The sequence below is a fragment of the Pristiophorus japonicus genome, chromosome 13, assembly GCF_044704955.1.
Source record: "Pristiophorus japonicus isolate sPriJap1 chromosome 13, sPriJap1.hap1, whole genome shotgun sequence".
NCBI lineage: Eukaryota > Metazoa > Chordata > Chondrichthyes > Pristiophoridae > Pristiophorus > Pristiophorus japonicus.
In genome coordinates, this window is record NC_091989.1 from 121,387,015 (window position 1) to 121,411,537 (window position 24,523).

The following is a 24,523-nucleotide window of genomic DNA, read 5'->3' on the forward strand; positions in this document are numbered from 1 at the left end:
ACTCCTACATAAAAATATATATATTTATTGATAGGAGCTATAGAATATATAGTATTTTTCCAAATTAATTGATCAGTTTCAAAAATTGAAAGTATCTGACTTCGATGCCATAAGCATTTCAACATGTGATGAATTAAACTGCAAAATGCTTTTCAGTATGATTGCTATCTAGAATAAATGCCAATTATTCTAGTTAAATATATTAGTTTGCAAATGTGGTGAAAGTACCTGAATAGAGCAATCCAAATTCAGTTTCATTCTGAGAGAGAAGCTTGACAAGTTTCCATTTTTTACTGTTCTGATCGGTCAGGATTTCATTTTCTAGAATTAGTTCCAATGGATTACTTTTCTGGCGTTTTCCTTTGGGATTTCTCAAACCTAAGAAAAGAACAATATTGAATCTAGTGCAGTTTGTTTTAAATGATTGTTTTTTTAAATATTCGTCCATGGGAGTCGCTGGCAATGCCAGCATTTGTTGCCCATCCCCAATTGCCCTCGAGAAGGTGGTGCTGAGCTGCCTTTTTGAACCGCTGCAGTCGATGTGGTGAAGGTACTCCCACAATGCTGTTAGGGAAGGAGTTCCTGGATTTTGACCCAGCGATGAAGGAATGGTGATATACTTCCAAGTCAGTATAGTGTGCAACTTGGAGGGAAAAGTGCAGGTGATGATGTTCCCATGTGCCTGTTGCCCTTGTCCTTATAAGTGGTAGAAGTCGCGGGTTTGGGATGTGCTGCTGAAGAAGCCTTGGCGAGTTGCTGCACTGCATCTTGTAGATAGAAACATAGAAAATAGGTGGAGTAGGCCATTCGGCCCTTCTAGCCTGCACCGCCATTCAATGAGTTCATGGCTGAACATGCAACTTCAGTACCCCATTCCTGCTTTCTCACCATACCCCACACTGATGGTACACACTGTAGCTACGGTACACCAGTGGTGGAGGGAGTGAATGTTTAAGGTGCTGGATGGGGTGCCAATCAAGCAGGTTGCTTTGTCCTGGATGGTGTCGAGCTTCTTGAGTGTTGTTGGAGCTGCACTCATCCAGGCAAGTGGAGAGTATTCAATCACACTCCTGACTTGTGCCTTGCAGATGGTGGAAAGGCTTTGGGGAGTCAAGAGGTGAGACACTCGCCGCAGAATACCCAGCCTCTGAACTGTTCTTGTTACCAGAGTATGTGTGTGGCTGGTCCAGTTAAGTTTCTGGTCAATGGTGACCCCCCCCAAGATGCTGATGGTGGGGAGGATTTGCCGATGGTAATGCTGTTGAATATCATGGGGTAGTTGTTGGAGACAGTGATTGCCTGGTACTTGTGTGGTGCGAATGTTACTCGCCACTTATTAGCCCAAGCCTGAACATCGTCCAGGTCTTGCTGCATGCGGACATGGACTGCTTCATTATCTGAAGAGTTGTGAGTGGCACTCAACACTGTGCAGTCATCAGCGAACATACCCTTATGATGGAGGGAAGGTCATTGATTAAGCAGCTGAGGATGGTTGGGCCTAGGACATTGCCCTGAGGAACTCCTGCAGCGATGTCCTGGGGCTGTGATGATTGACCTCCAAGCACCACAACCATCTTGCTTTGTGCTAGGTATGACTCCAACCAATGGAGAGTTTTTCCCCGATTCCCATTGCCTTCAATTTTACTAGGGCTCCTTCATGCCAGACTCGGTCAAATGCTGCCTTCATGTCAAGGGCAGTCACTCACCTCAGGAATTCAGCTGATTTGGCCACATTTGGACCAAGGCTGTAATGAGGTCTGGAGCAGAGTGGTCCTGGCGGAACCCAAACTGGGCATCGGTGAGCAAGTGTCGTTTGATAGCACTGTTGATGACACCTGCCATCACTTTGAGAGTCGACTGATGGGGTGATAATTGGCCGGATTGGATTGGTCCTGCTTTTTCTGGACAGGACATACCTGAGCAGTTTTCCACATTGTCAGATAGATGCCAGTGTTGTAGCTGTGCTGGAACAACTTGGCTAGAAGTACAGCTAGTTCTGGAGCACAAGTCTTCAGCAAGACAGTCAGGAAGTTGTCAGGGCCCATAGCCTTTGCTGTATCCAGTGCGTTCAACCATGAATCGAATTGGCCGAAGACTGGCTTCTGTGATGGTGGAGACCGCAGGAGACCAATATATGTATCAACCACATTTGGCTGAAATGGTTGCAAACGCTTCAGCCTTGTCCTTTGCAATCAAATGTTGGGTTCCGCCATCATTGAGGATGGGGATATTCATGGAGCCTCTTCCTCCCATTAGTTGTTTAATGGTCCATGACCATTCACGACTGGATGTGGTGGGACTGCAGAGCTTTGATCTGATCCGTTGATTGTGGGATTACTTAGCCCATGCTGCTTCCGCTGTTTAACATGCATGTAGTCCTGTGTTGCAGCTTCAAGGTTGGCACCTCATTTTTAGGTACACCTGATGCTGCTCCTGGCATGCTCTTCGACACTCCTTATTGAACCAGGGTTGGTCCCATGGCTTGATAGTAATGGCAGAATGAGGAATATGCTAGGCCAAGAGGTTACAGATTGTGGTAGAATACAATTCTGCTGTTGCTGATGGCCCACAGCACCTCTTGGATGCCCAGTCTTGAGCTGCTAGATCTGTTCTGAATCTATTCCATTTAGCAGAGCGGTTCCACGATGGAGGGTATCTTCAGTGCGAAGACAGGACTTCTCCACAGGGACTGTGCGGTGGTCACTGCTATCAATGCGGTCATGGACAGATGCATCTGTGACAGATAGATTGGCGAGTACAAAGTAGATTTTTCCCTTGTGTTAGTTCTCTCACCACCTGCCGCAGGCCCAGTCTGGCAATTATGTCCTTCAGGACTCGGTCATAAGTGGTGGCCATTGAAGTCCTCCACCCAGAGTATATTCTGTGCTCTTGCTACTCTCCGTGCTTTTTCGAGGTGATGTTCAACATGGAGGAGTACTGATTCATCAACTGAGGGAGGGCGGTAGGTGGTAATCAGCAGGAGGTATGCTCGCCCATGTTTGACCTGAAGCCATGAGACTTCATGGGGTCCAGAATCAATGTTGAGGACTCCCAGGGTCACTTCCTCCCGACTGTATACCACTGTGCCGCCACCTCTGGTGGCTCTGTCCTGCTGGTGGGACAGGACATACTCAGGAATGGTAATGGAGGAGTCTGGGACATTGGCTAAAAGATATGATTCTGTGAGCATGACGATGTCAGGCTAGCATTTGATTAGTCTGTGGGACAGCTCTCCCAATTTTGGCACGTCCCCAGATGTTTGTGAGGACTGGACTGGGTTTGCCGTTGTCGTGCCCGTAGCCAGTGCTGGGTGGTCTGTCCAGTTTTATTCTTCTTATTTTTTGTAGCTTTTTTTTTTACAACTGAGTGGTTTGCTAGGCCATTTCAGAGGGTAGTTAAGAGTCAACCACACTTTTATGAATTCGAAATAGGTCAGTCCAATCTCAGAGCAGTATTTTTCTTTTTGAAAAAATGTACTTAATGGCACCATGCAGATGCACGCCAGGAAATCTCAACAGTTTCCAAATACAAGTGTAGAAAAAAACCCACTAGGGTTGCTGTTCCACAATACAGATTGGAAAAAAAGTTTCTGTATTTGTTAAAAACTTCACAGCTTGACTTTTAGAAATTTACCAAAATATATCAGACCCACATCAAGACTTTGGAAAACATTTTGTGAAGTATTCCGTGCATGCAATTTATCAGTGCTTGATTATAAATTAATTTCCCAATTAGTCTACAGCCATGTTAAAAGATAGAATGATATCTTTCTAAGAAGGAAATTCAACACAGCAGAAACCCAACCAGCCACACAAAATAAGTCAGCTTTTTAAAAAAAGTTAATTTTAGGTTGAACAGGTTACACCAACATGCCTTATTCAGTCATTGCTTAGAGGCCTTCCCTAGTCATGTAAGGCTGGTATGGAAAACAACTTCAGGCAAATAAAGTTTGCCGTTTAATCAGAGTTAATCAAATAGTTTTTAAAACTCTGTGTTCTATACTGAATCAGGCTGCAGTTGGCCACTTTATCTGATGCAACCATTTGATCTCTTCTCTTCCACAGTGAGAACTTACCAGGTGAAATTTTTGTGGGGGAACTCTGAAAGCTCGTTTCAATTTCTCGTTTTCTCTTAGGGGAAGCTATCTCCCTTTTGGGGCTGATTACTTTCACAGGGGTGCGCTTTGTTTTGGGTGCCTCGGCACTGGGCACAGTCTGAGCTGAAATGACAATGATAATGCAAGCATTAAAGACTAGACCACAGTGTAGCAAAGTAAGTGACCTTTAACACTGCTACTTTAGAACTTCAGCAGCCAAGCAGCTCAAGTAGTTGAGTGCTCAAACTTCCAATTACAACATAGTTTAACTTGCAGGACTGCTTGCCACTAAAACTTGATCACAACAATTTGTTTATATATAGCACCTTTAACGTAGTAAAACGTCCCAAGGTGCTTCACAGGAGTGTTACAAAACAAAAATATAACACCGAGACACACAAGAAGAAATTACAGCAGATGACCAAAAGATTGGTCAAAGAGGTAGGTTTTAAGGAGCATCTTAAAGGAGGAAAGAGAGGTAGAGGGGTTTAGGGAGGGAGTTCCAGAGCTTAGGAGCTGAAGGCACCCCCACCGATGGTTGAGTGATTATAATCAGGGATGCTCAAGAGGACAGAATCTGAGGAGTACAGATATCTTGGGGGGGGCGGGGGTTGTGAAGCTGAAGGAGATTACAGGGATAGGGAGGGGAGAGGCCATGGAAGAATTTATAAACAAGGATGAGAATTTTGTTATTTTTTTTTTAAATCGAGGTGTTGCTTAACTGGGAGCCAATGGAGGTCAGCGAGCACAGGGGTGATGGGCGAACGGGATTTGTTGTGAGTTAGAACACGGAGAGCCGAGATTTGGATGACCTCAAATTTATGTAGGATATAACGTGGGAGGCCAGCTAGGAGTGCATTGATATAGTCAAGTCTAGAGGTAACAAAGGCAGGGATGAGGGTTTCAGCAGTGGATGAGCTGAGGCAGGGGCGGAGAAGGGCAATGTTACGGAGGTGGAAATAGGCAGTTTTAGTTATACTGCAGATATGTAGTCAAAGCTCATTTCAGGGTCAAATATGACACCAAAGTTGCGAACAGTCAGGTTCTGCCTCAGGCAGATGCTAGGGAGAGGGATGGAGTCGGTGGCTAGGGAACGGAGTTCGTGGTCGGGACCAAAGACAATGGCTTTGGTCTTTTCAATATTTAATTGGAGAAAGTTTCTGCTCATCCAGTATTGGATATCGGACAAGCAGTCTGACAATTTAGAGACCGTGGAGGTGGTCAAGAGAAGTGGTGGTGAGGTAGAGCTGGGTGTTGTCAGCGTACATGTGGAAACCGACGCTGTATTTTCGGATGATGTCACCAAGGGGCAGCATATAGAAGAGAAATAGGAGGGGGCCAAGGATAGATCCTTGGGAAACCCAGAGGTAAGGATGGGAAAGTGAGAAGAGAAGCCATTGCAGATGATTTTACGGCTACGATTATATAGCTACGAATGGAACCAGGCGAGTGCAGTCCCAACAGCTGACCGATGGTGGATAGGCATTGGATGAGGATGGTGTGGTCAACTGTGTCAAAGGCTACCGACAGGTTGAAAAGGATGAAGAGGTATAGTTTACCTTTGTCAGTCACAAAGAATATCATTTGATGACAGCCATTTCGGTACTGTGGCAGGCAAAACCAGATTGAAGGGATTCAAACATCCCGAATTCCAGGAAAGATAGGCACAGATTTGGGAGGAGACAATATGTTCAAGGAGTGTGGAGAGGAAAGGGAGGTTGGAGATGGGGTGGTAGCTTGCACTTTCAGTGGGGTCAAGGGTTGTTTTTTTTTTGAGAGGGGTTTGAAGATAAACAAGCTTGCTGTAGCTTAGCTGTGACTCTAGACAAAAAATAAACATTCCAGTAAAAAAATATTTATTTTTGCAGGTGGGGGGTACGGGTGCAGCATCCAAAATCCGGAGTTCCAGAACGATTGCTGGCAGGGTTCTCCAGAATTCGCAAAATGTTCCGGAATCAAGACCCGCCGACCTCAAGGTCCCGACGCCAGCCCACCTGAACAGCTCCACGGCGGCGGGGCCCCTCCCGCGACCTCATGGCCGGGATAGGCGATCCAGACAGCTCCTCGGCAAGCACACACACCCCCCCACCCCCCCGCCCCCCCCGACTTTCTGAAATCCGGAAATACCCGAACCTGGGCTCGGGTGTTTCTGGATTCGTGACGTCAGAAAGACGTTCCAAAGTCCGTAAAACGTGGAATTCGGAACGGCCTCGGTCCCGGGAGTTCCGGAACTGGGACACTGCACCTGTATTAAAATGTCATCCAACGTTCCTTAACTGACCAACAACCAACTTGCACAAAGTCAAGGAAGTGGGTCAAATATGGAAGCTTAGGACAATATGGAACAATTGAGGTGACCGTGAGGGGAATGGGAGAAGCCATTGCAGGTGTGCTGGAGATGTTGGAATAAAACCACGGAGGTGAAGCATTTAAGAAACTTAAGCAAGAAAGGGTGTGTTACAGTTGGGTCTATAATTTGGGGCGGGGGGGGGGGGAAATGGAGAAGGATGGCGTGGTCAACTACGCCAAAGGCTGCATTTAAGTCAAGAAGAGATAGTTAGAAAGGTTGGAGGATCTGAGGGTAATCTTTTAAGGAGAAGGGATGACAGAAGTGGGTGTCAGAAACAATGACAGAGAATAGTACATTGGGGCTGTGCAGTCAAAATAAGCAGAATGGACAGCAATTGTAGATAATTCCACACCCTCAGACAAGTGGGGAACCTTAATCTGCACAGAACTATACATATAAAGTGTCATATTTGTGGATATTTTCCTTCAGATGGAACACAGTGAAATCAATATTGATGGAGAAGAAACTGAGCTACAAGTTAAAACTCAGGGTCCAATTGATATCAATTATGGATGTGTTTATTTGTACTAATTGAATTGCAGCAGTTTCTCTGATTGGCTCTTCATTATCACATAACCTATTACTGATTGGTCCCCTTGGCAGATAAGCCACACCCTGAAGTTTCGCTGGATCGTGTAAATGGAACTGCCCAGCCTAACTTTGTACATTGTAACATGATCCATTTGGACTGCAGAAGTCAGAAAGGACACTTCCCTTCCCCAACCAAAGTCCCTCCTTAGCCCAGCACAAGTGCATCCCTCCCCAAGCCAAAGTCCCTTATCCCAGAATGTGCTGCCTCCCCCAGCCGAAGTCCCTCCTTACCCCAGCGCAAGTGCATGACCTTAAACCCCCCCCCCCCCCGCCATAGATGAAGCATTGTGCGCACAAAATGTTGACAGGTTTATTGGGTATGAAGTGGAGTGAATGTTTCATCACCTCCAACAATATCCCTGACGCACTGAGCTTTCCAAGAAATCGGGTGTGGGTGTAAAGGGGGTTGGAGGAACGTGATCTGTCTTTCCTGAGTTCGCTCTCCGCCCCCACCCCCCACAACAAACAACCAGGCGTGTGTTCTCTCTCTCTCACTCTCCCTCTCCCTCTCACCAGGCTCTCTATCGCTCAAATCAATACAAACCTGGAGATGCTGTGGACTGGGCAGCAATAGGCTGCACTTCCTCCACAGTCTCTTCTTTAGGTAGCTTGAAACTACAAGATGGGCAGAAGTTGAAAGCAGCTTCTATTTTCTGGCCACAGTCTGGGCAGAATTTAAAGACCATTCTGAAAAATGAAAAGGCACAAAAGATTCACATTACCGAGATAGGATTATCTGAAACAGCAAGATGACAATAGAAAGTACATAGCAATAAGCATCACTAAAAGAATAAGGAGAAGATGTTATCAGAATGTCTTTAAATTTCAAAAAATGTGGCGCGATGCTAAGACATGAAATGCATTACCAGAAACAGAATCCATAATAGCTTTTAAAAGGGAGGCGGATAACTATTTGAAAATATATATTTTTAAAAAATAGGATATGGAAAAAGGGCAGAGAATGGAACAGAACAGCTTGCTCTTTCAGGGAGCCAGCACAGGTACAAGGACCAAATGACCTACTGTCAGTAAAATTCTGCAATTCTAGGCCTAGGTTATAATGTTGTTTCTTTCCAAACAAACTGTTGTTGTACACTGCCCTCATCTTCATTTTGCTTTCACTCAATTTCTCAGTTATCAAAGTCTTAATCCTTCACCCCATCACATGGTTTCACTTTGATTCCAACATTACTGATAACATGCTTACTTAAAAATCACCATGCTGTACAAGATCCTTGTTCATTATAAATCAGACTCAACCCTTGCAAGTTATGCAATACTAATAATCAGATAATGGCAACATCCTATTTTGCTAGTAAATTTTGAATAGAAAGTATTGGAACATTCTAAAAGTTCAGAATGTGAATTTTGCAATAATATAACAAAGGCTGCAGTCCTGTGCCTATACGTTAAGGATGAATTTAACAGTCAAACACTTGAACTTTTATAAAGATGAAATGTTACATACATGCTCACGGCCAACATTACAAAAGATGCCTCACTGCAGAAGATGCACACATTAGTCATGCAAGTTCAACCCTCCAGATTCCTCCATCTCCCAACCTATGGCTCTGGTTTTACCCCATTTATACTATTCCGAGCTCCAGACATTGGCATTCTATAACCCTTTACCCACATTTGGTACCAGTCCCTAAAAATACTCCTAAGCCTGCTAAATTGAGTTAGCTAGGCATAATGAAAACTGAGTCTCCAGTTGTTGTCATAAAGCAAATCTAAATATAAACACGTGCCATTTGGCCTTCGGGAAAGATTTGCATTTATATAGCACCGGGCGTCTCAAAGCACTTTTCAGCCAATGAAGTACTTTTGGAGTGTAGTCACTGTTGTAATGTGGGAAATGCAGTAGCCAATTTGCACACAGCAAGCTCCCACATACAACAATGTGATAATGATCAGATAATCTGTTTGTCATGTTGATTGAGGGATAAGTATTGGCCAGGACACCAGGGATAACTCCCCTGCTCTTCTTCGAAATAGTGCCATGGGATCTTTTATGTCCCATCTGAAAGACGGCACCTCTTACAGTGCAGCACTCCCTCAGTACTGGAGTGTCAGCTTAGATTTATGTGCTCAAGTTCCTGGAGCGGGACTTGAACCCACAACCTTCTGACTCAGGAGTTGGTGCAACAACTGATACTGAATGCTGTGGTAATCTATTGTACAGTTACACAGGCAGTCCTATTTACAGTCTTGCAATTTTAGGATTTTTAAAATACAGAAATAATCTAAAAATGGAATATAAAATATAGGAGTATACAAGTAATTATTTTGTGTAAAATAGATTTAACTATTTCTCATCTAAATCTGTAACACTACAAATGCTTACAGGATCAAATATGAAGAGGGGCTAACTCACAGAACAACTGGCCATCTATACCATCATTAACAAAATATTCCACACCAGTTTGCAGAATGGAAGGGGAATGAAGAGTAACAAGAAGCTTGGAGATAGCCAAACGAGTTTTGAAGAAGCTTTTGAAGGTGGAAATAGATGTACCAAGACAGAGAGCTTAAAGAAGAGAATTAAGGAGTTTAGGGCTGAAGGTTCTGCTACAGATAGTGGAGCTTGTGAGGGAGGGGGATGGGCAAAAAACACACACAAGTTAGAATCAGAAGATCAAAGGGTGCAAATTGAGACGGAGAATTTGTGAAGATTAAAGAGGTAGGGCTGCCCGAGGCCATGGAAGAATTTGTAAATAAAAGACTTGCATTTATATAGTGCCTTTCACAACCTCAGGACACCCAAAAGCACTTTGCAGCCAATGAAGTACTTTTGAAAAGTAGTCATTGTTGTAATGTAGGATGTTGATGAGAATTTTGAATTCAGTGTGCTGTCAGAAAATGAACTGGACATTTTTGGACAATTTCAACTCTAAATATCTAGTTGATACATTTTGGGGTTTCTTGCTTTTCTTTTTATAAAATAGCAAGACATAAACATAAGAACATAAGATCCTGAACTTAAATCTGCAATAAAACATGAGAAAAGGCGCTCCTTCCCATAAACTTAAAAAAAAACTGGATTAGTCAAATTTATCTTCCCAATAAAATACTTAATCATATTTATTTGAGTGTGTGTGGGGATTCTGAACATCGATAATCTGGATCATATTATTGACACGACCAGATGATCTGTTTGTCATGTTGATTGAGTGATAAATATTGGCCAGGGCTCCGGGGATAACTCCCCTGCTCTTCTACAAAATAGTGCCATGGGATCTTTTACAGCCTCCTGAGAGAACAGACAGGGCCTCGGTTCCTGGTTTCCTGTGGGGTTGTAAATCAGATGGCGCCACGTGTTACAATGACACGATGGGAGCTCACTGTGTACTAAAGCCAGCTGCAGGCTGCGCCAGTAGCTGGGCCGGAGCTACCCGGGGAGGGCAATAACCGCGTCTCGCCGCACACCTACCTGAGAACGAACTTTTCCCCGCTCTCGCTCGGCTCACGGGCTCTCCAGGGGAGTGTCCGAGGCGCAGAAGGAAGCGGCGGTTGGTGCCGAATACGCCGCTAGGAGGAGCCGCCCATGCGTAGTCTCAACCGCTTCTCGCGCTCCAGCTTTCCGGCGGGCGGCGCGCAAACTAGGCACAGTCCCCGCGCGCTCCCGGACAGTGTGTGGGTACGCGCGCGCGCGCCTCTGTTTAATTAAAACTATGAGGATGACATCAAACCAAAAATAAACACCTAACAAACGTGCCCCCCCCCCTTTTTATTAGAAGGGCACAACTTATAGAAAAAAAAACTTTAAACAAAGGAAACTTACCAAATTAAGTCATAATATTGCCACCCGTGCCCAATGTGCCCTCCAGTCCCTGCGGTGACCACAGGCCACAGAAGGCCACAAGCGTACCGGTGGACAGCGCATGCTCCTTCGCCAGGGCCACCCGGAGCACGGACAAGACTGCGGAAGAGGGGCAGGCAGCCAGAGTGACCTCCAGGAAGTGTGTGTATGTGAGACCACCTCTCGGATGCCGCAAATTTACATACTTTAAATCACAGCAAGTTCAATACCAGGTTTGTAAATAATTTAATCTGCCACATATGATGGCAGGATAATACGGTGCCATGTGTGGGTTTATGTATTCCACCCACACCCACATTTCCCCATCATTACCATCTCCTTTCCCCTCGGGTTGCCAATCCTTCAGGATCGTCTTGGAGTCTATCGAGACTTGAATATTAATTTCCCATCTCCTTTTGCCTTGTACAATCTTACCTTTTGTCATTTAATCACTTATGCTCTCCACCCTATCACAGACCTATATTTTTGTTCTTTCCTCCCCTCCCCGCTTTCCCTGCTTCAGCATTGCTTAAACTAGTTATATCTCTAACTTTTTCCAGTTCTGATGAAAGGTCATCAACCTGAAATGTTAACTCTGTTTCTCTCTCCACAGATGTTACCTGACCTGCGGAGTATTTTCAGATTTCCAGCACCTGTAATATTTTGCTTTAGAATATTAATATCCTGGACACTGTTGTGAACAACAGTGGAGAAAAATTATTGGGCATTAAAAAAAAATGTTTCCTTATCCATTTTTCTTTGAACACTTTTGTTTATTAATTGTAAAAATATTGTAGATAGGGGAAGTAGCCTGTTTGACTGGCAGGGTAGTTGGAGGAAACAGGAAATAGGTCATGCACTGAAACCTCCAGTAATAGGTCCAACCCATTGAAAATCCTACTTTCTACGTAGTCTGAATGTTTTATTTTCAGTAGAAGCCCATCATTTTGATTGTCATAAATTAGGAAATTTTGAATGATTAGGAACTAGTTGACACTGGCAATCTGAATGTGGTGACTTGGGTTCCCTGCCAAGATGCCACTGTTTTGAGCAGTGTTTTTTTGCTCAGGTAAAATTTATGTCATTTGTGCAAGTCCCTGCAAGTCTTTGTACAGATTTCCTATCACAATGGTAGTAAGTGGTTGAGTAATTAGTGGTACTGTTTTATTTTAATGCCATTAAAAGATTGAAAAATATTTTTAAAACAGAAGTTTTATCCACAATTGTTTGGTGAGACACAGGTCTGGACTGGACTATTTCAATGGGCTAGACTTTCCACTATGATCGCATTTCCGGCTTTACTGCATTTTTATTTTTCAGGATCGCTGGAATATCGGCCATTTTAAAAAACGCTAGTTTCGCCTTTTTAATTTGGGCGATAGCCTTAGCAATGTGAAGAGGGCCATAGCGCTGTATTCAGTCGTGCAAGGCTGGCGTTCATAGCCACGGCCGTTCTGTGCATGCGTGTTTTTTTTTCAGGTAAAGAACTTTTCCCGCGATTCGGGAGGTCAGGGGTCATCAGCAAATGCTCAGAAGGCGAAGGGAGGAAGAGAGAGAAGGAAGCTTTTCAGTAAGGGTGGATTTTGAAGGAGTGCTGAACGTAACTTGATGGAGATGTCCCAGAAGAATTTGGGAGAGAGTCTGCAGGAGGTTGCAGGGAGAAAGAGGGCGAAAGCCTTCTCAGACGAGGCTAATGAGGCCTTAGTCAGCGAGGTCGAGACTCGGTGGGGCCAATTAACCCAGGATGGACATGGGAAACCTCCACCCCGGATATATCAAAAAATATGGGCGGATATCGCCGCTATCGTTTCATCAGTGACCCTCGATAGGCGTGAGGCAGACCAGTGCCGCAAGCGCTGGAACAGGCTTGTCGCATCGGCAAGAGTAAGTATTCAATTATTACATTTAAAATTGTAATGATGCACTGACTCAAGAATTAGAAAGTAAATCTCCCGGATTGTAATTAAGCTGGGTAATCTTGGGTAGCTTTCCTGTTAAGATTTGGACTGGGGTCGGAACCTGCGCCCTTTAACTCTAATTTTGCTGAGATGTCTTAAACTTAATCAACAGTATTAATTATTATTTAAAGGCTTTGATTGAAAATTGTGGCCAAAGGAATGACTGGAAACAGACAGACCGTAAACACTCGGTATTTCTACCACTTTAGTTTAGAAGGAGAATTATTAAATTATATCACTGCTTGTGTGCTGTGGCAACTCTAACTTGGGCATCATCTCCTTTTTGGTTAGGTTAGTGGATGGGACATGACTGAGCACCGAGGGGTCGGTCAGCTTTGCCCAGACTGTGTGAGTCTCTCCGGCTGCATGTCAATCACATAGTGACCCAGCCTGGACTGGGGGAGAGCTGCCCTGGCTCACTGTCTGCCCTGGGACACTTTGGGCCATTAGCTCCGGCCACACGGAGGCCTCCGAGCACAGCCCAGGGACACAATGCCCCATCCCATTACAGTTCTGACATTGCTGAGCTCACCAGCGGTCCTGATCCCCCCCCCCCCCGGGGACCTCCAATGATTCCAGTAAACCACCTCCCTCCCCTCAGGCGCCGAATGGCACGACCCGTGGATGGAGCCTTTCCTGGAGATTGTACACGAGATGCTTGGTGTCAAGCATTAGTTCCTAAACACGATCTTATTAAATATTTTCTCTGAATGTAGATTTTATAACCATGCATCCATTAGCAATATAACGTTAACGATGAATAGCATGTGGGGTGACTATGGATTACAATATCTGTTGTGTTTCCATAATAGTACCTAGTCAATTAGCTTATGCCATGCTCTTGTCATATTTGCAGAAGAAGATATCTAAGAATCAGGCGGAGCGGAGGCGGGCCGGAGGAAGGCCAGCTGAGCTGCACCTTCTCACTGATCTGGAGGAGCATGCCACAGCCTTAATGGGCACCCATAATCGTTCTGCCACTCGTGGTGGTGCAGATCCCGTTGTTGCACCACGTGAGTAATGTGTAAAGCAGTGGTAAACCAGTGATAATTTACAGTAATTTAATGGCATTTGATTATAATATATGAATGATGTAATGTTATGCATGCAGCTTCTGTACTCTTCTGTACTCTCATGTTAATCATATGTAACATCTCTCCTTCACATTTATTGCAGTACATATGCCTGCGCAGCGCAAGCATTCTCATGTTTCCCCTTCTCTTCTACTAACCTCAGTTATGTTTTCCAGCTCACCAGGCTGCCCAGGTGCAACGGGAGGCCCCTGCAGCAACACCAGTATCACTGCAGATCGTGCTCACCACATGTGAAGAAGAACATACAACCGAGGAGGAGGATGATGAGCCGGAAATCGCATCTGTGGTACCTGTGGCCACGTCATCCTCAACCGATGAAGTAGCGGGGCCAAGCGGCTTCAAACAGGCCACTCCGAGTCGTCCAATGCCCACGTCGACTCCGCGGAGGTTGAGTTGGCGAGGTAGGCATGCACTGCGACGGGCAGATGTCAATGAGGACATGGTGTCACTATCGAAGACGAGCGTCGACATCGGTCGAGAGCTCCTCCAGGCGCTTGGTGGGTTGACCGGCAACATTGCCGCACTGCCTGCCAGAATATCGGAGGGCATGGGGCAGATGGTTGCAGCAGTGGAGCGAACGGCCGACTCTGTCGATGCCTTGCAGCACGCGATAGTTTCGGGATTCGGCACTGCACCCCAAGGTGCCGTACCATCAACCAGCATGACAGATGCGAGACAGGAGGAAGAACTTCTTTCTGACTCAGAAGACGTTTCTTCGCAAACGTCTTCGCAAACGTCTTCTCCTCGATCCACTGAGGTAATTCTGCCGACGTCACCCCCCTCCCCCCCCCCCCCCCCACAGTAGCAGCCCTTGAGATGCTCTGCTGCAAGACGTCTTGGTCCCGTTGCTAGGGGATTACGTGGGAAACTGGGAGTTACAACAGCGGGGGGGTCCAAGTTAGAGGAGGGAAGCGTGGCCACAGGTCGGGGGGGGGGGGCGTATATTATTGTTTTGTTCTTATTTTTAAAAATTGCGTAGAAGGAAAGTGCCGCAGTAACCTTAACCTCAATGGGCAGTGCTGTCCTGATGGTGTTGTTAGGTTGCTAATCTCCCTTAATTAGCTGGCATATCTCACTAATGATCTCCTTTCGGAATCGCAGCCTTCTTACGCACGTGTTATTGGACAAGTCTAGGTATGTTCGCTTATCCCTGTAAATGCATTGGCTGTAATGTCTCCTCCTCCTCAGCAGTCTACTACCTCCTGATTGGGCACATAATGCTCTTCAATGAACCTTCTCCCATCTCCGTTCTGCAGTATGTGAGTAGTCAGCAATACTGGTTGAGAAATTACAGGCCCTATCACTAGAAATCACTATAAATGCCCTAATCTGTCTTCTTAAATTGTCCTCAACAAATACAATATAAACTGGAAATTAACCACAATGTGATTAGATGATTGGCAAGATTCAAAAACACCCTAAAAATCACTCACACATTGCTTCTCCTCCCAACCACTTTAAGCAGTATTTTATTAAAGATCCTCTGAGTTTCAAAATGGTGTCCATAGTGCTGAGTTAAGGACAGGCGAGTGCAACTTTTCTTGAGCATCTTTTTGGGCCACCAATCATTTGCACGAATTATGGGCGAAATGCCGAAAGTAGTGCTCGGCGATAATCTGGGCGATAATTGGGTGCTAGTTTTCATTATAAACAGTATTCTGGACCTTGCACGAGGATAACATCATATTTTAAAATAAATAGGCCGGGCGATGCAGCTCATTCCTGTATGCCGAAAGTTCGATAAGTGGATTATAATCGGGCGCTAGTTTCCATTTTTCATCAAATATGGGCAATAGCCTGAATCTCAGTGCTTATATGGGCCCTAAATGAGCCGAAAGTCTAGCCCAATGTTTCCCTGGTCAGTATCCCATCCTCACTTTTCATAAAACTTCAACTCATCCAAAGCTCTGCTGCCTGTATCCTATCCTGCACCAAGTCCCATTTATCCCTCCCATTGCTGACCTACATTGGCTCCTCGTCTCCAATATATCAAATTTAAAATAGTAAAGCAGGAAGTTCCACTTTTAAGAACGTGGTGCAGGTTTAATTGAGGACAAGATTATATATTGCTTGATATATACTATCTCCAGGGACCCTCTGGCCGAGTGCTCACAGACACCAGTACATCCCCCCATGCTGGTAGACAACAATATACCCCACCTTTATAGTGTTGCCTAACCTTGAACCCCCTCACCCCACCACTGCCAGACCCTTGGAATTATTCCTTAAACCGAATGCATATTTCATCCTCCAGTTCTACCAAATCCATATTTCACCTCTACAAGAGTGCCTTACTTCATAGCCAACCCCCAGTGCTACCAAAGTCCAACATCCCCCATAACTTCTCTTAAACGCTACAACTCCTCCATACCCCATTCCAATACTGTTAGAGCCCACACCTTTATCTCCAGTCTGCCACATCGTGCATCCTGGGCTGTAAAAAAGGCAAGAGATAAAACATCTTACAATATGTTACAATCGTGCCACTCAGGGATGTAACAATAGCATCTCCTTGTGATATGCAGTGAATATTCATGTCTTACGGATGTTTCATGAGTTCCAATCTCAATGCCGGAAGATCAAGCAAACATGGTGATAATGAGGTTCAGTACGAATGATTAAGCTCTTTTATTTCACAATACAAGAACATATGTAGCGACAGTTATGATCAGATTCACTTATTTCAATCAAATACAATTTGGATTAATAGTAGGTCATCTTACTTGATTTCAACAGAAGAACTCCTCTGTATTCTGGCCTTCAGCCCAGGGCAGCACCGCCTCTCCCTACTGTCTTCTGTCTTTATTTTCCGTCAGCATGACCCCAATATCAGCTTTTTATCAAAGCTCATTACTCGCCCACCCAAGATCAGAGCCCACCAGCTTAGCTTGACAATGTCCCCTGATGAGATCAAATTAATAGAGTTATCACAGCAGCAATTAGTGTGAACAAATCCTCGAATGTTAAATTATCTTTTATTGTCTCCAGCATGTCTCCAGAATTCCACATTCAAACCATCATCTATGTTGAAGTTTACAGTATATGTTATGAATAACAGGTGGCCATAAGCACATTTACCAAAGTAGGAAAATATTTCTCCATGGAAAGTAAAAACGGGTGTCACATGGATGGTATAGAAATAGCTAAAATTGAAATGGAAAAGTATCTGTGGATGATAGTAGATTTTAAATTAAATAGAGCAAGGTCTGTAAGTTAAAACTAGTCAAAGGACAATTTAGGGCAGATGTCAGGTGAAACTTGGAATGATCTTCTAGGTAAGGTAGTGGAGGCTTAGATTGGTGATGCTCTACCTCGCCACCATCCCTCTTGACCCCTCCACTGCCTCTGTATTGTTAGACTGCTTGTTCGATATGTTGTCTTGGATGAGCTGCAATTTCCTCCAGCTAAATGTTGGTAAGATTAAAGACATTGGGGGAGAAATTCGGCCACGCCTATGTTGCGGTGTTGTCACGGGCGGAGCGGTACATTTTGCACCGACAAATGGTTTGCGTCTGCCGCCGCTTAATTCATCAGCTGGGCCCGTAGTTTGGGGCAGAGTGGCACGGGAGGTGTTCTGCACCTCTTTTAGGGCACTAGGCCGGCTGAGCCACTGAAAATCACACGCTAAACAGCCGGCGTGGGAGTGCCCTAACAGAGGTTTCTGTGGATTAAAAACAACCCTGAAAAAACCCCACCAAAGCATTTGCAATTATTTGCTGACGTGACCCCAACATAAATCACAAAACAAAAAATAAAAACAATCACACTTACCTGAGGTAGACACTTCTTCACTCACTTCGGCCGGTGCAGCTTGGAATGCCAGCTTTCACTGGCGATCCCACTAGGGTGCGCTACGGAGCGGGCGCAATCCAAATATTGAGCCGGTGTCACAACTAGAGGTGTTGCACACCAGTTCGCCTCTCCCAGGTGGTACTGCTCCGCGCCCCCGCAAACCCGGCACCAAATGTGCTGGCGGGGCGCTGGAAGCTGGTTGCACGGGCGCAAGTGCTTTCTGCTGCCATTGCCGCCCCTCCGGGGTGCTAAGAGGGGCAGCAAAAGACCAAAAATCCAGCCCATAGTCTTCAGCTCTAGCCACAACCTCTGTATCGATTCTATATCCTTCCCTGAACACTGTCTCGAGAAGAACCAGATGGTTGCAACCTTGGTATCCTATTTGACCCTGAGCTGAGTTTTCAATTCCATATCCTTCCCATTACAAAGATCGTCTACTACCACCTCCGTAACATCACCTGTCTTCACCCCTACCTCAGCCTATGTGCTGCTGAAACCCTCATCCATGCGTTTGTTACTTCCAGACTCAACAATTCCAATACTCTCCTGATCAGTTTCCCATTCTCCACTTTCTGTAAACTTCAGCTCATCCAAATTTTGCTGCCTATATCCTATCCCGCACCAAGTCCCCCTTGCCCATCAACCCTGTCATTGCTGTCCTACATTACCCCCCAGTCCACCAATGTCTCAAATTTTAAATTCTTATCCTTGTGTTTAAACCCCTACCTCCAGCCCAGCATCCTCCAACCCCCCTGCTCCGCTGAATGCTCTGTTCTTTTGACTCTTGTCTCTTGTGCATTCCCCTGCCTTTAACCCACAATTGATGCGTGTGTCTCCAGCTATCTAGGCCCCAAGCCCTGGAATTGTCTCCCTAAACCTCGACACCTCCCTCTCCACCTTTAAGATTCTCCTTAAAACTCATCTCACCCCTTTTTTACTTGCCATCCATCTTTTACATAAGCATCAGAAGTCCGTTGGGATTGTTGGTTCTGCGTTAAAGCCACTATGTAAACGCAAGCTGTTGTTGTGATGGGAGTGAATGTGTGTTTTATATATCTGAATAGATGAGCTAAGATGGGCTGAAGAACTCTCTCATCTGTAGCTAGCCTGTGATTAAATAATTTTAAAATTTTCTCAGGCAGCTGGCATATTTTGAGACTGTGCATGATTTCTGTTATATATGTATACTATAGCTATACTCTCTGTGTAGCCACTGTATAGTTGCATAAGATGGAGACTTATTTACCGGAGGTACCATCAACAAGGTTCACACTGTATACACTATGCTGACACCACCAGAGGGTGCAGCTGGTGGAGGCCCAGGGGTCACCTGTACACCACAGGTACCCAGATATAAAAGGGAGTCCACCATGTGGTATCCTCACTCCAGAGTTATATTAAATGGACTAAGGTCACTACAGTTCAAGTACAATACTTTGCCTTGTGAAGTCATTATCAGAGCATCTAAAGACATAACAATTGGCGACGAGATTACGGACTTTCACGCGAAAATGGCTAACCATGGTACGTTGCAGTAGTTCGACGATCGGGATGATTGGGATGCCTTTGTGGAGAGGCTCGACCATTTCTTCACTGCCCACGACCTGGCAGGCGACGATCCAGCCACGCTGGCTGATAAGGGCAGAGCTATCCTGCTCACCAGTTGTGAGCCCACCGTCTATGGCCTTGTCAGGTACTTGCTGGCACCAGCGAAGACAATGACCAAGATGTACAAGGAGCTTGTAACGCTGATCCAAGAACAACTCAAGCTCAAAGAGAGCATCCTCACAGCCAGAAAAGGTTTTATACCCACCGACAGCCCGAAGGCCAGGAAATCGCAAAATATGCTGCAGATCTCAGGAGGCTGGCGGCACCATGTGATTTCGGCGAACACCTCACCGAAGCGCTGCGGGATATCTTTGTCTTTGGAATCGACCACGAAGGTCTTCTTCACAGGCCACTATCTCCGGATACCACAGTCACACTGGAGAAGCCATGAGCCAGGCATTCATGACCTCGACCTGCGGCTCTAGGTGGATGACTCATCCTCAGGACTCAAACTTGGCAAGTACTGTACATAGACTGCTACCTTTTAGAGGCAGGATTGTAGAACGTGAATCACCTCAGGGGAGAGAGAGCAGGCCCCCGAGTCCCTTAACTCTGAGTCCGCCGAGGGGGGGCTAATCAGTTAGTACCATGCTGGCGTTGCGGTGGAAATCACTGGGCTCACCAGTGCCGTTTTAAGGACTATGTATGCAAAGGATGCAGCACAAAGGGCCACCTCCAGCAAATGTGTAAAAGAAATAGGACTCACCGTGTTGATAAAGTGTCTGCAGAGGGCCATGAATCCAGCGCGGATCATGAAGAGGTGGTCAGAGAGGCAGCTCAGCCTCACGATGAGGTGTACGGAATGTTTACCTGCACCACAGAATGTTCCCCGTTGAGAATGGAAGTCGAGATAAATGGCGCTGCAGTCTTCATGGAGGTGGACACGGGGGCGAGCCAGTCAGTAATTAATCAAGAAGCCTTTGAGAGGCTATGGGACAATCAAACTGAATGACCTAAGTTGGTCCCGGTTCAAGCAAAGCTGAGCACCTACACCAATTAACTTATCCCAGTCGTTGGTAGTGCAAATGTTAAGGTGCTCCATGATGGCGTGGTACACAAATTATCACTGTGGATTGTTGCAGGTGATGGACCAACGCTACTCGGAAGAAGGTGGATGGAGAAGATCCATTGGAGCTGGGAAGATTTCATCCCTCAAGCGATCGACGTTCCCCATGCTCAGAGACAAAGCAAGCACCTACCTGAGGTTGGATCCGGCACCAGAGAGAGGACCAGCATAGCACCCGAGGCACAGGCCGCTCAACACGACTGCGCGGAGATGATCCAGCTGAGACGACCCGAACACACCTTCCAGGCTCCAGTGGCAGGACTCCGGAGGAAGAAAATCGGATCCAAAGGCAACTTCCCAGCTTTGGTGGCAGAACCTGGGGAGAAGAGGATCACAGCAGCCGACATCGTGGATGGAAGAAAGATGGCGCCCAAACCACGAGGTGAAGTGCTGAAGGAAAAGATGGCGGCGGCCAGACCATGAGGTGCAGCGCTGATGGAGCAACACATGGCACCAAGCAAAGAAGAGGATTGGGGTAAAGATAGCAAGGATCTCTTAAAGGAGGCCAGCAACCCACCACACTTAAAGGGATAGTCCCACATTCTCACTCAATGTAATAACAACTGTGAGCTAAATGTAAAGCTTGTAATTGATGATCAGAGTTTTATATATGTAATAAGCAAAGAAAAGTCAGGCGATTGCGATCGGAGCTACAGTTTATCTACAATAAGCAATGAAACGTTGTGCGATGCAGGATTTCAACTGTATTCTGATAATGTAGCAGGCAAACACCCATCGGAAGCACACAGGTCCAGTGGGCTTCCTGATGCTGTAGTCTGCGCCCCTGGGACCAGAGTGATGCATCACGGAGTGTGGCCACAAGCAGCTAAAACAGACAAGCTGCAGAGCAAGAGATCTCAGGAGGGCAATGGCACCGGTATCGATACCCTGCCCTTGATCGGCTCCACCTCTCAGGCACCTGATGGCAACTGCCACGAGCCTGAAAAAGCAAACTGCGCTAAGGCGCAGCCCCCAGACTCCATCACCACCAAGGCTACACCCGGGAATGAAGGGTCACCCGCAACGGTTCTTCCAATTGGGACCGAGAACCAGCCAGGATCCCAAACCAACTAACGCCCAGGCAAGCGAGTTAGCAGTTCGCTGTGCACTGCTAGACGACTGCTCCTCTGGGAACAGCAGCGACCTGGGGCACAAGGAGAGGACAGGGAGCTCACAGGCATCTATGAACCTGCCCGACGCTAGGAGTAACAGCAAACGCCCCGAGAGAAGGCAATTCGAACCAACCGGGTTCCCACTGCCAGCACCGGGCAACGCGCCGCCACCAGGCTACATGGACACCATCCAGCAGCTCTGGAACTAGCTTGTCCTCTCAGCACTGTGATCCCAGCACTGATCCCAAAGATGTACCATCAATGTATCTCACCAGTCAAATGTACTTGTCTCACAACTGTACCACAAATGCAATGATGTAAATGCAAATTTTCTTTTCTAGACTTTAATGTATATGAATGTATATGAATGTGATGAGCCACCAGCATGATCTACATGTGGGTGGGAAATGGATGTATGTAGCCATGGACACACACATGGATCACATCCAGAACCCACTGAAGCCCCACTGCATCATCGAACCATCCCAACTGGTAACCACTACCCAACGTTGTGGCAATAAGGACTTGGGGGTTAACAGGGAGAGAGCCAAGCCAAAGTACAGCCAAGGTGCAAGGGCTATTGGCAGTTAAGTCAGGGGAAAGCTAAGCCAGAGCACATAGTGCAAAGGTATTGGTACAAAAGACTTGAGGGAGAGTGATGTTATATATGTAGACTATAGATATAGCTCTGTGTAGTCACTGTATAGTTGCATAAGATGGGGACTTGTTTACCGGAGGTACCATCGACAAGGTTCATACTGTATACACTATGCTGGCATCACCAGAGGGTGCAACTGGTGGAGGCCCAGAGGTCACCTGTGCACCACAGGTACCCAGATATAAAAGGGAGTCCATCATGTGGTATCCTCACTCTGGAGTTATATTAAATGGACTAAGGTCACTACAGTTCAAGTACAATACTTTGCCTCATGGAGTCATTATCAGAGCATCTAAAGACATAACAATTTCTGTCTGACCAATTTCACTCACAAGTTGTACTACACAGTTTGCATCGAGACGAAGCAAAGCGCTTTGCTTTGCATCAACACCAACAGTGCACAGCTATCTTATGTTATGACTATTCTTGGCTCATAAAATCGATGTAAAGTTTTATATAATAATGAAAATAATCACGAGAAGGTTTGGCCAGTCAGGCGGGTGTTGGTTAAAGCTGCTGCAATCCTTGGAATGGTAGAAACCTAGCTTTCTGCGCCCCTGAGAAATCTGTTAATAAATTATGTAGTGTCATGTGCTTTTCCTGCTGCTACCTTACCTATCACGTCTCACTCATTTTGCATTCTATGAAAATGTACCCTATTTTATAATTCTTTATAGCATTTTAATTTATCTCACTCTTTTTGTTCAGAGGTAGTAGTCTTAACAGATCTGCTAATAGAAGATTTTTTTTGAAAGCACGACAAACTGTAGGCATTTGAGTGATTACTGTCAGAATTTAGTGCCAGCTGCACAGATGACTGTGTTACCATGCACCACATGACTGGTTTTTATTTGCATTGAATGACTTTGAAAGGGTAGACTCGATAGCAGATCTTCTAACCTCACGAAAATTTTATGAGGGCGAAGACTCAGCCAAGTGCTGAAGGTACGAGTAGCCAAAGTTACTGGGAATGCGGAGCTTGCCTTAGACCAACACATGCTGTTTGATACAAATATACCAGTATCCTAAGTAATGAGATAATTGTGTCTATTATCTGGAATAAAAAAGGGTGAATAGTTGTTCTGAAACAAGGATGAGTCGATAGGAAAGGCACCAGGACTGCGCTGATCTCAGCCACTGTGAACCTGCTCTGAGTTACACTCCGACTGCCCAGAATTGCTAGGACGTGTGATTCCTACCTGAAGCAGATCCCTGCCCACCTGATGGAAACAAAGGAGAAGCAGGTAACAATTGGGAAAATAAAAACTGGAGAAATTGGTTAAGATAGGTAAATGGGAAGAATAGAGAGAAACTGGAGGAGTGGAGGAAATCGGGAAGCAACAGGGAAAATAGTTGGGAGGAACTCGGAGAAACTGGATAACTAGGAAAAGGACAGGGAAACGAGAAAAAAAATTACAGGAGTAAGAAGAGCATAACAGGATGGAATGATGGAAAAAAAGAAACCAAGGAATAAAAAGGAACAGGAACCAAGAAAAGGAGAATTATGCAAGAATTGCGCTGAAAATTAAATAGAAAAACACCCCAAATGGGGACCAAATGGACTGTGTATTATAATAGCTGCACATAAAATATATACTTAAGATGTTTCAGAAACAAATGACTTACTTTTCAATATTTGTGAAGATTCCTGATTTTAGAAATTGAGAAACTTGTCATTTTGTGGCAAATGCCTTTCAGTTAGGGAACATGTCTATCATTATATAACATTTGAAGAAACAGTGGGTTGGAAATGTATTTGGTCTGTTTACCTTAAAATCCAGTGTGTAAGTCATATCTTTAGGCAATTTTTAAAATCATTTTCTAGTTAAGAAGGGAATAGGATGGTTCAATTTACGTGGTAATTTGCAATTGGCTTCAAAGTCCCAGGTATCACTTTTACAATTGTGACCTAAAATAAAAGCAGGTCTGCCTTTCCAAAACGTGGTAAAGTCTGAATGGAACTTTTGAGAAATTTACATGGAATAATTCTGGATGTGTGAAAAGCATTTTTAGGTGCCACGGTTTTCAGAAATCATCAGGTTTTCAGGTAAAAAGATTGCACTTTTAACCGCCATTTAAGAAGTGTGAATGTTTCAGTGTAGGGGTTTTACTGATAGTCTCGGGGCTGGATTTTCAGCTTATTGCCACCTTTGTTTTCATCCCGGAGGGGCGGCAATGGCAGCGGAAAGCATTTCCAGGCGGCCGGCCAGCATCCAGCGCCCTTCCGGGACATTCGGTGCCGGGTTTGCGGGGGCGCAGAGCAGGACCACCCGGGAGAGGCGAGCCAGTGTTCAACGCCCCTGGTCGAGACATTGTCTCGATATTTGTTTTGTGCCCAATCCATAGTGCACTCTAGTGGGACCGCCTGTGAAAGCTGGCGGTCTGAGCTGTATGGG

The 24,523-nt window shown here is 45.5% G+C and overlaps 2 protein-coding genes across 4 annotated transcripts in view; one reads left to right on the forward strand and one right to left on the reverse strand.

Annotated features, from left to right (window-relative positions):
- vrk3 (VRK serine/threonine kinase 3) overlaps nt 1–24,523 on the reverse strand; it is a 62,487-nt gene that overhangs the window by 37,282 nt on the left and 682 nt on the right. The window contains exons 2-5 of one of the 3 annotated variants that reach the window (XM_070897967.1): nt 23,327–23,347; nt 7,582–7,724; nt 4,076–4,219; nt 229–378 (exon numbers count right to left, since the gene is read on the reverse strand). In XM_070897967.1, the coding sequence (XP_070754068.1) occupies nt 229–378; nt 4,076–4,219; nt 7,582–7,723 (436 nt within the window). In that variant the 5' untranslated portion in view covers nt 7,724; nt 23,327–23,347. Of the gene's footprint in view, nt 1–228; nt 379–4,075; nt 4,220–7,581; nt 7,725–10,470; nt 10,623–23,326; nt 23,348–24,523 lie in introns of those variants that run through there. The other 2 variants (XM_070897966.1, XM_070897968.1) reach the window with 2 other exon arrangements.
- Nucleotides 9,482–24,523, forward strand: part of LOC139278184 (dynein axonemal heavy chain 5-like) — a 382,562-nt gene continuing 367,520 nt past the window's right edge. Inside the window, exons 1-2 of the mRNA XM_070896837.1 lie at nt 9,482–9,626; nt 10,831–11,072. Of these exons, the coding sequence (XP_070752938.1) occupies nt 9,482–9,626; nt 10,831–11,072 (387 nt within the window). The remainder of the gene's footprint in view (nt 9,627–10,830; nt 11,073–24,523) is intronic.